The 17,602-nt window shown below is 48.5% G+C and overlaps 1 protein-coding gene across 1 annotated transcript; it reads right to left on the bottom strand.

Annotated features, from left to right (window-relative positions):
• Nucleotides 1-5: 5 nt before the first annotated feature.
• On the bottom strand, nucleotides 6-8,650 carry Fam210b (family with sequence similarity 210 member B). The gene is made up of 3 exons (XM_020170145.2): nucleotides 8,267-8,650; nucleotides 2,960-3,135; nucleotides 6-2,438 (listed from the first exon to the last, which is right to left on the bottom strand). The coding sequence occupies exons 1-3, from the start codon at nucleotides 8,450-8,452 to the stop codon at nucleotides 2,222-2,224; spliced, it is 579 nt and encodes a 192-aa protein (XP_020025734.2). The 5' UTR covers nucleotides 8,453-8,650; the 3' UTR covers nucleotides 6-2,221.
• Between the last annotated feature and the right edge of the window lie 8,952 nt (nucleotides 8,651-17,602).

Here is a 17,602-nt window from a genome sequence, read left to right as displayed (position 1 = left end):
GAAGGCCACAGACTACAAAGATGTTTATTTGTGTCACAGCATCTCAGCTGCTCACTGCCAGCCAGATTAAAAAATTAGGCAGACAATGGCTTACATTTTAAAACTAGTTCAGTTTCATTCCCCTAGTTCCATGAACAAACAGTGTAACAAAATGCTTCAGTTCCCTGATCCTTTGACCCCATCCTCTCTAGTAACTTTTCTGTTGTGGTTGCCACCACAGGGGCGCTTGGGGTTCAGAAGGTAGTGAGGTGGCTCTCTGGTATAATTAGTTCTATTGCTTGTCCCTTCCACTCCCATTACTCTGAACGCATGATCAGAATTGGGGATTTAATAAGCCCCTAAGCCTTTAGGGCCCTCGATCAGCTTTTTATTGCAATGGTATTGCTCGGATTGGAGACTGGATAGTGAATAGCAGCCTGAAGCTAACAAATGGCTGTTCTTTTTTGGCTGTTAGTGGGGTTTGAACTGTGGGCCTCATGCTTGCTAGGCAGGCATGCTACAGCTTGAGTCACTCCGCCAGCCCACAAATGACTGTTGAAACACGAGCAGACGGGAAGGCTCTGTCCAGTCCGTATGAGGAATTACTAATACCAGTACTAGGCATCTCGTTCAGCTATGGAGATGGCCTTGGAGTTAGATTCCAAAATAGGCACTTCCAGGGTGTGTTTGGAAGAGCTGGGGAAGCTCCTGTTTTGAATCAGTAACAGCTTTTGGCAGTGATCTAACTGCTTTAAAAGGAGAAAAAAAAAAAACGGGTATGGTGGTAGACACCTGTAATCCCAGCACTGGGAAGGCTGGGGCAGAAGGATCATTAGTTTGAGGACAGCATGGGCTACAAAGTGAGACCCTGTTTCAAAAACAAAAAACATTTCCACTTTAAAGATCTTGTAAACAGAATCTGTTGCATGAAAATTCTTTTAAATGTTAACAGATAATTGATGGGTCACGATGGATTAACTAGTGAACTGTCAACAGCCAGATCGCATTAGAACTTGTATGGTCAGTGAGTTCCTTTAGTTTTCTGATTCATAAAATATTTAAAAAACAAAACAGTCCCGGCATGGTGAACCAGATAAGTGAAACTCTTTCAACCATGCAGCAGAACAGACTTAAAATTGGGCCCCAGAGTGTAGAGCAAGTGCCCTGCATTAGCAAAGCACAGAACATAGATGATGTGAACCCCACAGGAGGGAATCCCTTCCCCAACTGTCTGCCCCTGGCTACTTAGAGGAGGAAGTCTCAGTTTGGGTCCTGGGTTTCTATGGTAGTCTCCCTAACTTGGTCTTTTCCTAGTAAAACTGGTCTGGTGGACTATAATTACACCTGCCCATTTCCACTCTCCCCAGCATGATTACTTTCATTTATAACAAGCATTACTGATTTTCTTTTATGGGAAGTGATACAAATCTTTCATATAATTTAAAAATACAAGTAGTGATGCAGTGTAAACATTGCCTCAATTCTGGAATGACTGAAGTTTGAGAGAGTTAAGTAAAGATTGTCTTAGCTTTTCAAATGTCAGTATCCAAAAGTCTCTGTGAATATGGACATCAGGAACCAAGCAATACTTTTTACTATTGGGCCAGGTGTCCATATGTTACAAAGAACCCTGGCCTAACAAATCATCTAGCCCCATCATATCCAGAGCTGACGGTGTTTTGGAGTCACCAGATATCTGCTTTTCCTGTTCCCAAGATAAGTGTAATGGATGTCAAGGGCCTGATGCTAATTTAGATCACGATTAGAGATCGACAAGTTTTGCATCATTAGCTAGATCTCTGACAGCTGTTTTGCTGCATGTTAAACTCCAGGCTGTGGCGGACAAGTCAGAGGAAGGGGAATTTTAAAAAACCAGCTAAATTAATCATTGCTTTTTAAGAACCTGAGCAAAGATGAACTCCCTGGAGCTTCTGCAGATGGACCTCACCAATGACCTCGAAGGGGCATTTTGTAGATGGCTTGGTTTTGAGATGTTAGCTCCTACGTGGTGTCTCACTGACATTTTAGAAAACATACAGTCATATGAACACCATTAACAAAATTTTTAAAGCAAAAAAATCTATACTCATTCAAAAACCTGATTTTTCCTGGAAAAGATAAAATTATTCCATGAGAACATAACAACTAGCCCCTCCCCCCTCCTCCCCAAACTACAACCCTAAACTCAATCCAGACTGTGTGATTTAAGAGAGGTTTGCAGTGTCTACAATTGAGGTGTTCATCAGGGCTTTGCAGATGGAGATTTAAAAAGTCCCACCTTCCGAAGATATCTGACAACGAAAGGCACAGAGACGAGGGTGATGCTGATCCTCACTGGCGCGAACAGCTTGTGGATCGCATAGGCCACCACAAAGGTGCTCGTGCCTGCTGCCATTTTTGACTGTACCAGTGACTCATTAAATCCAAGTTTAAGCAGGATCGCAGACATATCTACACCACTGGCAGGTGGGAAGAGGCAAAGAAAACAATTAGTACAGCCAGGGATTAAATTACCTTGGCTATAAGATTGACAGTATTTTTTTAAAAACATTTTTATTAGTATAGGATAGTTATATAGGGGGGGTTCTGTTGTGACATTTTCATATACACATATATTGTACCCCAGTTTGGTTCATCCCCTCCATTATTCTCCTTTCTTCCTCCACTCCCCTTCATGAAATGACTTCAACAGGTTTCAGTGTTCCATATTCACACATGTATAGAAAGTACCTCAGCCATACTTGCCCTCCTTTACCCTCTTCATTTACCCTCCCGCTCCTGCTGCATGAACAAACCTTAGAAACAGAGTTCTCATCCACATAGAATCTAGGTGACAGTAAGAAACAAGTATTTATTACTGTGAAAAATCTTACCTTGAGTTGGGGGCACGGCTCAAGTGGCAGAGTGCCTGCTTCATAAGTGGGAAGCCCTGGGTTCAAACCCCAGTACCATCAAAACAAAAAACAAAAACCAAACTTACCTTGAAACAACCACGTAAAATATGCCCAAGGAGATGAGTGAGATTCCGATGTGCACTGACACGCCAACAGCCCCATATTCTTGAAAAATCTTTTTCAGCTGCTGTGATTTGCTCTGCTTTTTCTCCTCTGTGCTGTTGGTGTGACTGCCTGTTGTCTGGGTGATTCTGCTGGTGTCCTGTGCACAAGCCAAAGGGGAGGCTCTACATGGATGGTCATCACCGGCTTCTCCCCACCCCACCAGGGGTTGGCTGCTGTCCTGCTTACTCAGTGGGCCCGCTTAGTCACTGCAGTGCAGCCAAAGGTTAGGTCCTAGGTATGGTTGGCAGAATGATGGCTTCAGATGTCCAGGTCCTAATCTTCAGAACCCTGGAGCATATCATCTTACATGGCAAAAGGGCTCTGTAGCTCTTAAGATGGAACCACAGGATCCTTCTAAGGGAAAAGAGGGAGGCAAGAAGCCAGGCATCAGTGGCTTATGCCTGTAAACCTAGCTACTTGGGAGGCTGAGATCAAAAGCATTGAGGTTCCAGGCCAGCCTGGGCAAATAGTTTGTGAGACCCCTCCATCTCCAAATAACTAGAGCAAAATGGACTGGAGGTGTGGCTTGAACGGTAAAGTGCCTGCTTAAAAGGAAAAAACAAAAAAAGGCAAGAGAGTCAGTGTCTGAGAGAGAGAGAGGTGATGGCAGGTGCAGAGGCACATCTGAGATGGTGTGCTGCTGGCTTGTGGATGTGGGGGTGACAGCCAAGGAGAGCAGGTGGCCTGTAGATGCTGCAAGAGGCAGGAAGTGGGTTCTGCCCTTCAGCCTCTGGAAGGAACCTTGACTCTACCCAGTAAGAACTGTCTTGGACTTGACCTCCAGCACTGCAAGGTAAGTGTGTGTGTGGCCATCTGTTAGAGCAGCAAGAGCGACTGATATACCAGTGCTCATGCACTTGGGGACGGCAGCGATGCTCTACTGAACCTTTTTCTGAGCCAGGCAGTCCTCTACCGTGTTCTCTTTGTTCCTCCCCTCATCCTCCTGACAGTACTCTGGAGCTCAATACTAGCTCCTACACTTCACAGAGGAGAGGCACAGGCTCCCAGAGGTCAATTATTTGGCTCAAAGTCATCAAGATGTGAGCCCAGGCCACCTGAGCCTGCAGCTTAGGCACACAATCACCATGCCATGATGCTACCAAAAGAGGAGAGTTGAGCGAGATAAAACGGAGCAAAAGCTACGGTATATTTACTTCCAGGATCAAGATTTACACCCGAGACCTGATTCCGAGAAAGGCAAGGCCAGTTCCTGGACAATACACCGAACAGGTCTTGCAGAGAAATCATTCACTGCACGTGGCAGCTATTACCATTTATTCATCGCCTGCTGAGCCTGGAATGTTTGTGAGAAACAATCAAAAACCCCAGCACCCTTGGAATCGAAAAAAGTAAACCTCAATAAGAGAGCACTTTTAGACAAAAGTTTTCTCTATAGTCCTCAGCTGGGCCCGGCAGGTGGCGTGCATTTGTCTGTGCTTTGGATCTAGTGATCCTGCAGCTGGATGGTTCCCTCCGGTATATATTTTTTTTCCTCCTGTATTTTTAGAGTGTGCTGAAGCTGAGCCACATTGCAAAGGCAAGGGGAAGGAGCACACCAGCCTACATTTCCCAGTAGATTGGGTTAGGACTCCCCGGGATAAAAGGGAAATGATACAGGGTCCCTAAGCAGCAGCCTCCAAGCCCATCAGGCACACCTGGGGTGTCTGTGGCCTCCAGGCCTGACTCCTGACTTAGTGTGGGAGCCATTGCCTGGAGCAGGGGCTCGCACTGAGCATGTGTATTTGTGGTGTGTGAGGCCCAAGATGCTGCACTCCTCCTGAGCTCCAAGGAGGCCCAAGTGATGCTGCTGGTAGACTCTGAGTGGTGCCAATCTAGAAAGCTTCTGCATTTGTACTATGTCTGTGTGCCCAGCCTCTGATTTTGCAGATGTTGGTGGGTAGGATGGGCCCTGGAATTTGCCATGAGCCCCCCTTCCCCAGGTGACTCTAAGGCGATCAGCCAGGATAGCCAGGCCAGCCCCTGCTCACCTCTCCTGCCTTGCCTGGCACACTCTCCTGGCTGGCCTTCTCTACTGCTAGCAAAGGATTTGCCGGGAAGGGGGATGGGTGTTCTCTGTTTTACATCAGATGGAAATGGAAATGCCACCTCCTCCAGGAGGTCCCCTCCACTGAGAGAGGCCCTTGTCACATGTCACCTTAGGCCTTCCTGGGCCACCCTGTTTAAAACTAACAGGATGTTGCCTGTCATGACTGAACAGTTTTGTTCCTACTGTAGTCTTGTGGAAGATACTGCTTATTCTGTAGTGGGAAGTCTGGCTGCCTTTTTCTTTCTTTAGTTTTTGGCTAGAAGGCCTTCTATCAAACTTGGGGACATGAACAAAGGGCCCTTAGCAGCCATGATGGGCCTGTGGAGGGGAGTGTGGGGCACAACTGAGTTTGGCCTGGCCAAGGTGGGAAATGAAAAGGCTTTCAACTGCCATCAGCGTCCTGAGCACGGTGTTGGCACCGGAGGGGCTGCACACAGTCCTATCAGCTCTGGCAGCTGTCCCATCTGTGGGGAGAGGAGGGTGGGGCTTGTTTATCAGGAAGAGCCTGGCCTCCCAGCCATGTTAGCCCCATTCTGGCCATGGCCTGGGTGCAGGGCTGGAGGGGATCAGGTGCTGGCCAAGAGGAGGCAGGAGACAGCGTTTCTCTCCTTCACAGGCAGGGAGTTCTAGAAAAGTCTCTATTAGGAGTGGCTGCTTGCAGGAAATGGAGGGGCGCCAGGAGGCATCCATCCATCTTCGCTCTGGAGGAGACTAAAAAAGCTAAAACAGCAACAATGGAACATTGTCATCCTGGTGTCTGGACTCAGTGCAGAGCGCATGTGTACAGATGCCCCTCTTCCACCCCCCCATATTTATTAAAGTACAAAAAGCCATATGAGAGAAGGGCCAGGAAAGTTGGAAAAATGAGCCACAAGTTGATGCCATCATTTGACATGACACTTGTTTTCATTCATTTGATAAGTAATAATAAACACTGTATGGTATGTGTAGACTTTGTGCCAAGCAGTGTTCTGAGTACTTTGAAATACTAATTCAAGTGATCCTCACAGCGTCCCCTGTGAGATGGGCACTACTGGCATCCCCACTTAATAGAAGAGGATCCTAGAAGCCCTGAAAGGTTGAGTAACTTACCAAGGATCACACAGAGATTAATTGTCAGAGCTGGGACTCAAACCCAGCACTACTCCTCTTGTATTCCCTGTGCTAGGCTGTGTCCGAGTGTAGGGACAGAGCAATGAAGAAAACTGACACAACCTGCAGGGGTTTAGGTCTACTGGGAGGAGAGGTACAACCAACAGACTAAATCCCTAGCAGTGCTCTGAAGACACACCCAGTAGGGCAAGGGGAGGAGGACACTGCATATGACAATAAGGGAAGCCAGAACTGATGGAGGAGAGGACAGAGCCTGCTGAGAGAGCAGGTCTTTTGCCTAAGAAGTGGCCTGGGCTTGCCTGATTTCCATGACGTTGAATCACTTGGGTGCTGTTCCTTTCTGTCTCCTTGTTATAGCAGAGCCTCCTGCTGAAGACACAGGCAGGCGTGTCTCTCATGCACTTAAGTAAATGCCTGGCACTGGCTGGGCACTCCTGCCTCCCAATACAGGCAGCAAGGAACAGCAGGCAGGGGATGCTCGGCTCTGCCCAAAGCCAGGCTCTCCTCCCTCCTTCCCCCTGCAATGGGGAAGTGTTTGCTCAGGGAGATAAGTATCTTAAGTTCTGATCCCATTTGGATTTCACTCCTCTATCAGAGAGCAGGAGAAGCAAGGACAGCTCCTGGGCCCTATGGCTGTGTTATGTTTACTATAATTATGACAATCACTAACAGTATTGTTGGATGTGCCAGTCGTCAAGAGCAAATATCTCATTTTACATTCATACTCTATGAAGTGTGAGTTACAAATGTCCCATTTTACAGACAAAGAAACTGAAAGACCGAAAAGTGAAAGCATTAAATCAAGGCCACAGAAATAACGAACAGAGACAGGAATCCTGGGAGTCTGAGGCCACACTCATCCCCACTGCATACACACACCCCTATCAGTGCAGGGCCTGGGGCGGGGCGGGGGGAACCACGACGACAGGGCTGATGTGGCTGAAAGACAGCAAGAAAAGAGGCCGTTCTAGATACTGAATGCATTGAAGAGCCATCCCCATAGGGCTGAGGGGAGCCCAAAAAGGGGCCCAAGGCACAACTGGCGGTCAGAGAAGGCTTCCTGGAGGAAGCTGGGCTGAGCACAAAGAATCGCCAGGAGACAAGCTTGCTGTGTGTGGCACATCCCTAGGCTGTGCTCACCTTAGAGACAAGGCCTGTGCGCACCTGCCACCCAGAAAAGGAGAGGGCAGGGAAGGAAGTTCCTCCACCTGTGTGGGAGGCAGGTGAGGGTACTGGCCAAATCTCTCTGCTTTTTAATGAAAACGAGGAGCCCAGAGCAAGTAGGCTGGGGGCATGGCACTGTGCTCAGACCTACTTCACTCTGGAGCTATCCACCAGACTTGCAGAAAGGTGCTATTTTCAGCCCTCTGACAGTCAGCAAGCTGGCCCAGAGGCCCTAGGGCTGGCCCATCCACAGTGCCAAGCTCGAAGCACTCCTCTGCAGGACTCCCGGCTCTGTGTCCTGACCCATCACTCCTGTATTTCCAAACTCCACTACTTTCTTTACAGAGACCTACTTAAGCGGTCCTACTGTTCTGCATGGAAATTAGTTTTCACTTAGCACTCAAGGCAGAAAACCAAAATTAAATAATAAAGGGCACCACACTATGGATTGCTGGTCGGAGGAAGCCTGCTCTTCTAGTTAGATAAAAAGGGTGGAGCAGCAGCACAGGGAGGTATTAGATACTGGGCCCAGTGCACAGGCGTGAACGGGACTTCAAAAGGGACAACGAAGGCCACATGACGAAGTTCATCCCAAGTCCAGGCCCTTACGATTCTCTCTGCTTACACCACCGTCCTGGCAGACGCTTTGGAAACTGAGGCTCTGCTGGGGACTCTGTGACCTTGGGCAGCGTACCATACCTAGCCGAGCCTCAGTTTCTCAGGTTGCTAATTGGGGGGATCACTTCCTTGGCTTGTACGGTTTTGGGGACTCAGGAACCCAGAAGATGATCGGTTTCGGGCAGTTGCAAGTGCACAGTTGTCCTTGCGGTGGAGGTGGCCTGCCGCTGGCACGGCGCTCCGGACACCTGGAGATCAGGGTCAGGGTCGGGGCGGGGAGGCTTACCTGATGGCCACGGCAGTCCCCACGGGCAGTGCGCAGCAGCCGGCTGTCTGTCCCCGGCCGAGCCAGGGCCAGGGTCAGGGGTGGCGGGGCGCAGTGGGTGACAGCGCTCAGGAGCCAGGTGGCGCGAGGCCGGACACGGACGCTCACTCTGCCCGCTGGGCCCAGCAGCGCCAGCAGCCCCACCATGGTGCGAGCCACAGCGGGGTGGGCGGGGCTGGAGCCCAGCGCCCTACCCGGTACCGCCCCCCGGAGCCGGAGCCAGGCGAGGGGTGAGCGGGACTGGAGATTGAGGGCACCCTCTGGGGTCCACCCACTACTTCCGCCCTCCAGAGAGGCCGCCCATCTCAGAGTAGACCCGGCGAGGTTCGCGCGCTCTCCTGGCCCCGCCCCCCAGGCCTGCTCCCTGGAGCGGAGTCCTGCGCGGAGTGGGCGGAGCTGGGGACGCGCGCTCTGTAGACCCCGCCCATCAGCCCCGCCCCTCGAGCACAGTCTCTCACGGAGTGGGCGGAGCTGGGGAAACGCACGCTCTCCAGGCCCCGCCCCTGGCCCCCGCTCCCCGGGGCCCAAGTCTCGCGCGGAGTGGGCGGGGTTAGGGAATTCGCACGCGCTCCCGGCCCCGCCCCCTGGGGGCCCCTTCCCTCGCGGAGTGGGCGGAGCTGGGGAAACGTGCGCGCTTCGCTCTCGGCCCGCCCACTAGCCCCGCCCCCTGGGGCGGAGTCCCGCACGGAGTGGGCGGGGCCGTTCTCCCCAGTTCCCAGTTCCGCCTTGGGGAGCGAATCTTCGCAGTGCTTGGCAGGGGTCTTGGGCTTTCCACTGTGGCGTGTGGCTGCAGCCCGAGGCTGCAGTCTTTCTTCCTAGAGGAATGGTGAAACCCATTTATAAATATGTTTTCATGTTTGCGCCAAAGAAGAAACCGAATATGGGAATTGACAGAGGAGTTCCTCTAAGCCACCCGGTGTGACATGAAGAAGTGCAGTCTCTTTGGAAAACAGTTTGGAAGCTCCTTAAAGAGTTCAACGTATACTAACCATCTGGCCCGGCCACCCCATCCTCGGTAGCTTCTCAAGAGAAACAAAGACTCGTGCTCTTTTAACACTAGGATGTGGGGACGTCAATGCTCAGAGCGGTTGTGTTCGTCTTAGTCAAAAGCGGGGCACAATCCAGATGTCCAACAGCTGGGGAATGTTGGCACAGAACCGTGGCACAGCTCTGGGATGGAGTTCAGCCAGCGATTTGAAAGGAACAAAAAAACTACTGACACGTGCATCACAGAGATGGAACTCAGCTGTCATGCCAGTGAAAAGCTGCAGGAGCGTGCACGACGTGTTGTACGAGTCCATTTCCATGCAATGCCCAGGACAGGCAAAATTCCCTCACCAAAGATAGATCAGAGGCTCCCTGAAGCTGAGAGAGGGACTCTGGACTGACTGTAAGGAGCAGAGGGGACAACCAGGGCATGGCAGGGTCAGCAGAATAACAGCAACTTACCAGACTTACACTTAACCAGAGCGAATCTTATACCTCACTGAGTTTATAAAATCCACAAGTCAGGTGTGGCAGTGCACAACTGTAATCCCAGCACTGGAGAGGGAGAGGCAGGAGGATGGTGAATTCCAGTCCAGCCTGGCTACAGAGCAAGACCCTGTCTCAAAAAACCAAAAAAAATTATAAAAATAAAATGAAAAGTCCTCAAGTTGTAATATTATATTAGCTGCATTTCAATTCAACCAAATTCTCACAGTCACAGGAATCATATTGGATATGTGCATTTTACTGTGTTTATTACAGTTTGTGGGAATTACAGCCCCACAAGTAAGAGGGTATGCTTTGGGCTACAAAGTGGCCCTGGGTGGGAGCATGCCTGTCTAAGAGAGTACAAGAAGGTGGTAAGAAGTGCTTAAAGGCGCAGGCTGTCAAACTGGTCCTACCAGATCAGCTGTGTGATCTGAGACTAGTGACTCAACCTCGCTGAGCTGCAATCGTTCACCTTTAAAATTCTTTAACATAGTCCCTGGAAAGGGCCTTACCCCAGTGCCTGGAGCACAGTGTGCACACACACTAGCTGTGATGTGGGGGAGGACCTTGTTGAAGCTCCAGTGGCAGGGCTGGCTCCAGATGGCCTGAGGTCCTCCTAGTTCCCCTGTTCTTGTCACTGGGTCTTTTTCATTCATTAAGGTTTCCTGCTCTGGCTTCAGGATGGTAGATTTTGTGATTTTGTCATATGGTTCTCAGGGCAAAAGAAAAACATGTTTTTGTTTTTCCCCTTTAAATTTGACAACAAATATAACAATATAATTACAGACTTTCAGTGACTTTTTTTTCTTCTTCTGAAAGTGAGGAGAATTTTTTAAATATTTATTTATTTATTCATATGTGCATACATTGTTTGGACCATTTCTCCCCCTGCCCCCCCACCCCTCCCTCTCCCCACCAGAGAATTTTTTTTGAGATAGAGTCTCACTCTGTAGTCCAGGCTGGCCTTGAACTCAAGATCCTCCTGCCTCAGCTCACCTGGATGGTATATTTATTTAAAATTTTCCTCACTTTGTGGGCAGGTGATGTATTGTCATGGTTCAGATGTTTAAATGCTTGGAAAGGTGTCTACAGTGAATAGTTTACCTCCTCAACCTCCTCCCCCTGCAGGCAACCACTGATACCTGTTGCTTGGGCAGAACCTTCTAGAGACTGTTGGGCAGAGCAGGCAAATTTCTACAAATGCGTTCCATCTGTGTTTTTTCCTGAATGGAGCGTGGAGTAGACAGAGATGTGCACTTTGGCTTTTTCACTTCAGATATATTTTACTCTTTTTCTGTGTCTGTACATTAAAACCTTCATTATCCTTTTAAAGTCTTCTCAGCATACCAGTGTTTTGCAAGGACTGTCCCCTGCTGGTGGATAGCTAAGCAGCTTCCAGGCATTTCTATCACAAACCACGCCTCACTGGGCCCCCTGGCATTCTGTCAGTCGCATGGTTAGCCCTGCTTACAGATAAGTTCTCCAAAGCAGAGTTGCTTGGTGAGTGAGAAGATTTGAAGAAATGGCAAAGTTGTGCTTCACAGAGGTCGCAAAGCAGGAGGACGTTTAACTGGCCTTACCCTTAGCAGACCCAGCGTGGGACTGGCTTGTTTTTTCGTAATTTCAGAGGATCAAAGACAGCCATGTGGGTAGCATTGAGAGCTGTATAGGTTACTTATGCTGCATTGAAAAATCACCCCCATGTAGAACCCATGTACGATGCCAGTTTCTACAGAAGGCTGGCATGGGTCCCCTGGGTTTTGGCTGGCATCTCACTTAGTTGGCTGAGCTGAGGTGTCCTCAGAGGCTTGACTGAGGAAGACCCACCTTTAAGCTCCCGTAAGTTATTGGCAGAGGTCGTTTTCTTAAGTTTATGAAGCCAGGAGCCCTGGCTCTTTACTGGCTGTCAGCTGGAGTTCTAGAGGTGCCGTGTGGCTCCCTTGCCACCTCTCACAACATGGCTGTTGGCTTCTTCAAGACAAGCAGGAGTCTTTTTGAAGCCGAGTAGATCAGGGAAATGGAGGCACAGGAAACAGGATCCAGGAACTCAGTATCAGCAGCGAGTGAGCACCGTATCAGCAAATGCCTTGGATCAGAGCACTGAGAATGACTTTCTTTGCTTTAAGCTTCACACTCCCTCACTGAGCTGGAGGGGACAGACAGTTAAAAACGAGCAGCTCTCTCCCTCTGACCTGTCCTAGTCACCCAAAGGATTACTACACTGGAGGAATTGAGCAAGAATATCTTAGAGAAAGACGCTGATCCTTGATAAAATGACTCCTTTGATCACAAAAGCATTTGCAAAACAATATTTATCTTTTTTTTATGGTTTTTACATTTACTCACATGCGTATACATTGTTTGGACCACCTTCCTCCTCCCCCTCCTTTCTGTCTTGAAAAGAGCATCTGATGAAACGTGACCTCTGTTTAAAGGGTCATCTTTGTCACAATGACTCGGGTTTGGTATATTGGCCAGACTCACTACCTTTGGGTCCAAGTGATGATGTCAGAACAGTGTAGAAGCAAGAGTGAGCGAATGTTCTTTCATTTCAATCCAGTAGCAGAACCCTATGGGCTCTTCCTTCGCGATATGTAGTTGGTCCTCCTTGTCGATGAGATCTCTATTCACAAGTTCTGCATCACAGATTTGACAAGCCGTGGATGGAAAATATTTGGGGTTGGGAAAAGTAGCTTAATGGTAGAGAACCTACCTGGCATGGCGAGTACCAGTTTAGATGTTCAACACTCCCCAAACTATGCATGACAGCGATGCAACATGTACTGACTTTTCCCCAAATGATACAGCACAACAACTATTTGCATAGTATTTGCATTGTATTAGGTATTACAAATCACTAAAGATGAGTTAGTGTGTAGGAGGATATGGGTAATATGCTAATGCCACACCATTTTACAGAAAGGACTTTTTTGGGGTGGGGGAGTGATACTGGTCTTTGAACTCAGCTTTGCACTTGCTAGCGAGGAGCTTTACCACTTGAGCCATGTTTCCAGCCCTGTATAAGATTCTTGAGCGTTGGTGGAGTAGGTATCCAAAGGCGTCCTGACCCCATGTTCCACGGATATGGAAGGATGACTGGTCTCCCTGCTGCTCTAGGCTCTGCCACCTCCTACCCAGATTTTTCCATAGCCTCCTGTTTGGTTCTCTGGCTTGTGCCCCTGACCCTTGGATCCTGCCTGTGCCCAGCAGCTGCAGCCATATAAGGTGGATGTGAGCTTCCGTCACTCCTGTCCTCGAATCCCTCTAGAGCAGCTGGACAGCCTGTGCCTGACAGCCCTGCAGTCTCTTCTTACTGCACCTCAGTCACTGGTGGCTGTGGAAAGCAGAGTGTGAGAAGCCTATGAGAACTTGACATGAGCACAGCCATGTCTGCAGGCTGGGATTGGCACAGCCCACAGCTGCAGAAGGGAGTGAGGGCAAAATGCAGCACAGCTGCTTTTCCTAAGATGTTTACGTCCAGAGGGTAGCGATTGCAGGTTCCCCCATTTCCGAGAACTACAATGTCACGCCCCCCCCCCACAGAACTGTTGCTCTATTTCTTTGTTTACCATTGTATATAATAAACTCACTGTTGTGTCCAGCTGTTGTGTTGTCTCCGTCCAAGCGCCCAGCCCACCTGACCCCAGCTTTCTGCATGTTTGTCTTTTGTCTTTTCTCAATCTCCCATTGCTCCCAGTTAGGTTCCTAGGATGAGCTGGTGCAGGCTGCAAGAAGTGGCGCCTGAACAGGGACCTAACTACAGGAGAACTTGAAGCCCAAGATGAGGACGCACTCTCCAAGAAGTGTGCATGTAATAAAAAACAAGGCGAGGGGGAGAGTGAATTGAATATAGTCAGGTGCAAAAACATGGGACAGTACAGGTGTAAGGACTGAGAACTCTATATACAGACCTTAAAAGCTATGCTAAAGATTAGAGGCTGCAGGGTCAAGTCACTTCAGCTTATGCAGTTTTTAGATTTTGTGTAGGATGCTTGCCTATGGTTCCCTGAGGAGGGCACTGTAAATTTAGAAACATGGAACAAGGTAGGAGACAGGCTGAGGGCACAATATACAGCTGAGAGGACAGAATGCATGCCCATTTTTACTTTTGGTTTGTAGTCCATGATTAGAGATTGTTTGGATCCCACTCCCGCACATAAACAAAGCTTTTCCTCCTTGGTATCCAAGCTGGGGTGTGGGACTCACCCCTTGCAACCAGTCATACAGGGGTGTGAGAGGCAGCAGCTCTTGAAGGAACAGGATGCTGCAGGTGGTGGAGTCGCTGAGCTGTCAGCCCCACCTTGTGAGGAAAAGTTTTCACACAAAACTAATATTCAATCCAAAGATGATTCTGATTTTGATTCAGTGTCAGATGAGGAGGGTCATGAGGACGCTCTGGCCCATCAAGTACAGGGAGCCATGCATTTGGGGTTCCCTCCATGGGCTAAGAGACTTCCTACTCTTGCTAAGAGTCCCCTACAGGATGCCTTGCAGGCAGCTCACAGTCAAGGAGAAGATACAGCTGGTTTTAGGGTTTACCCTGTGCTTGAGAGACTGGACCCCAACAACCCTGGCATGCAACAGAGATCTCATGAAAATATTCCATTTAAAACTTAAAAGGAAATGAAACAAGCCTGCAGAATGTATGGCTCTACAGCCCCATTTATGCTGGGGCTATTGCAAAATGTGGTAGGAGATACTGCTATGTCTACAGATGACTGGACATCTCTCCAGGTGATTACTGCTGTGGAAAACAGGTTTTATAGAATTATGTCAGGAGCAGGCAAACCATAATTTGGCCCATGGAGTGCATATCACTGCAGATATGCTCATGGGAAGAAGGCCTTTTGAAGGCATAGATAATCAATTACAGTATCCCATTCAATCTTAACAGCAGATTGCCATTGAAGGCACAAGGGTATGGTGAGAACTACCCACGAAAGGAGAAAAGACTTTGGAATTAACTAGCATTCTCCAAGGTCCTGATTGAGCCATATCAAGAGTTTGTGGCATGCCTGCTGCAAAACGTAGGCAGGATAGTGGTGGATGCAGCCAGAAACATACTGGTAAAACAGCTGGCTTTCGAGAATGCTAAAAAGGCCTGTAAGATAGCCCTTCGGCCATATAGATAAAGAACTACTCTGCAAGAAATGATTAGAATTTGTGTAGATGTATGGCTGAGTCACATCCAGGGTATACTTTTGCTACTGCCTTAAAGGAAGTGTTCTGCCCTGGGAAAAGAAAAAAAGGAGCATGTTTTTCCCATGGAAAAGAGGGACATTTTGCTAGGGAGTATTGGAATAAACCCCAACTACAGCTAGATATCTCAGGGCCTGTCACCAGGCCACCGACTGGTGCCAATGGGCCCAGGTCTTGACCCCCGGGATATGTTCTTGGTGTCAGACAGGAAAACACTGGGGAAATGAATGTCACTTCAATACATATATAGATAGGCAACCTCTCATAAGACAGAGAAACTTCCAACCGGGCCTGCCCAAGCCCCGTCAAACAGTGGGGACAATCACCATGCAGCTTCCTCACCAATACCCACCATTGAAAACCTCTTTCATGCCATCCCAGGAAGCACAGGATTGGACCTTTGTCCCACCTCCTGATACGTGTTAACCCCTGATTTGGGAGTGCAAGTTATCCCTATGGGGGTCTATGACCCTCTGCCCCAGGGCACGGTGGGGTTAACATTAGGGAGAAGTGGTACGACCATAGGGGATTACAAGTTTATCCAGGTGTGATTGATGAGGACTATACTGGGGAAACCAAGATAGTGACCCAGGCACCAGGTGCCTTTGTAGCAGTATCCCCAGAGGAAAAAATAGCTCAACTGGTTATTCTCCCAAATGTGAAGAAAGGCGAGGTGTTAACTCACACCCCGTGGAGAGATGGAGGATTCAGTTCCTCTGATCATGCCTACTGGGTGCAACAAGTAACAAAAGATAGGCCAGAAATGACTTTGTTCTTAAATGAAAAACGTTTTTTGGGACTTTTGGATACTGGTGCTAATGTCTGTAATTGCTGCTAGACATTGGTGAGAAAGTTGGCCTTGCCAACACCCTGCTGCCGATCTGCAGGGGGTAGGGGCCGCTCATGGCCCCTCCAGAGTGCTCAGCAGATCCGTTGGAGGGATGAAGAGGGACACTTGGGGCTTTTTACTCCTTATGTCCTAGACAATCTTCCGGTCAATCTGTGGGGAAGAGATGTACTAGAGGAATGGAAGTTATACTCTGCAGTCCTAATAGCATGGTCTCTCACCAAGTGTTTCAACAAGGCTATAATCCCCTTAAGGGATTGGGAAGATATCGATAAGGCAGGTTACATCCTGTACAACCTTTAGGGAAACTTGGAAGGGGCTAGGATATCAGGCTGTGCAGCCTTTTCAGTAGGGGCCCTGGTCCCACAAACTAAACACTCCCCTTTTAAACAGGCAGCCCAGATCACTTGGCTCTCAACAGATCCAGTCTGGGTGGACCAGTGGCCCTTAATGGGAGAAATTCACTGTAGCCACAGCTCTGGTAGAGGAATAATTAAAGGCAGGGCATATTGAGCCTAAGCATAGCACTTGGAATACTTCAATTTTTGTGATTAGAAAAAATTCAGGAAGATGGAGGCTTTTACAGGATTTGAGAGCTGTCAGCACAGTAATGCAGCCAGTGGGGGCACTCCAGCCTGGCCTTTCCTCACCCACAGATATTCCATTAGTCTATTGTCTCTGCATTCTTGATCTTAAAGATACTTTTTTTTTTTAAACCATTCCTCTCCATCCAAAAGATAGAGAAAAATTTGCTTTCACTTTATCATTGCCAAATCATCAGGGCCCTAGGTGCCAATTTCATTGGACAGTGCTGCCCCAAGGCATGGCTAGCAGTCCCACTATGTGTCAGGAATTTTTTGCTGCAGCAACAGAACCTACATGCTGTAAGTGTCCAGAAGCTTATGTCCTTCCTTACGTGTACGATAGTCTGATAAGTCAGCCCAGTGAGTCTCCACTTTTACTAATCTTGGCAGATCTTACAAAGGACCTTGAGGCCTGGGGATTGTGCATTTCCCTGGAAAAGTTACAAAAAATACCTCTTTTTCAATGTTTAGGGCAAGTTATCAACAGATGCTTGATCTGTCCTCAAAAAGTAGAAATCAGGAAGGACAATTTAAAAACCTTAGGTGATTTACAAAAACTGCTTGGAGATATCAATTGGCTCAGACACTCTCTATCTCCTCTTTTTCACCTGCTCAAGGGGGACCCTAATCCTTCCTCACTTCGAGAATTTACGGAGGACACTTGACAGGCATTGGTTAAGGTAGAGAGAGCAATTACTACAGCCCAGCTTCAGCGCTTGGATCCTCGGCAGCCTGTTCAATTATTGATTTTACTGTCTCCATTAATGCCAATGGGAGAATCTGGCAACTGCGGGGGGTGCTGGAATGGTTATATTTGGGTCACTGTCCTGCTAAGGTGCTTATACCATATCATGAGCGGTAGCGAGGCTGCTTGCTAAGGGACGCACTCGTTGTTGTGAATTGCGGGGGCATGAGCCCAGTAACATTGTTGTCCTGTTTTCAAAAGATCAACAGCATTGTTTATGGCAATTTTCAGACTTATGGCAGTCTGCACTGGCTAATTTTCCAGGATAGATCGGGGAACATCTCCTGCATTCAAAACTTCTACAGTTTGCCTCCCTTCATGCATTTGTCTTTCCCAAAATGGTCCTATCCTCCCCTCTATAGGAAGCTGTCACAATTTTCACTGATGCTTCTGGACGTGGTACTGCTGCCTAGTACACCAAAGATAACCACAAGGTTGAACATACT

This window comes from Castor canadensis, chromosome 5 (genome assembly GCF_047511655.1).
Source record: "Castor canadensis chromosome 5, mCasCan1.hap1v2, whole genome shotgun sequence".
In the NCBI taxonomy this organism is placed as follows: Eukaryota; Metazoa; Chordata; class Mammalia; order Rodentia; family Castoridae; genus Castor; species Castor canadensis.
Note: the sequence above shows the minus strand (reverse complement) of the source record. Positions and strands in the feature narration are given on the sequence as shown.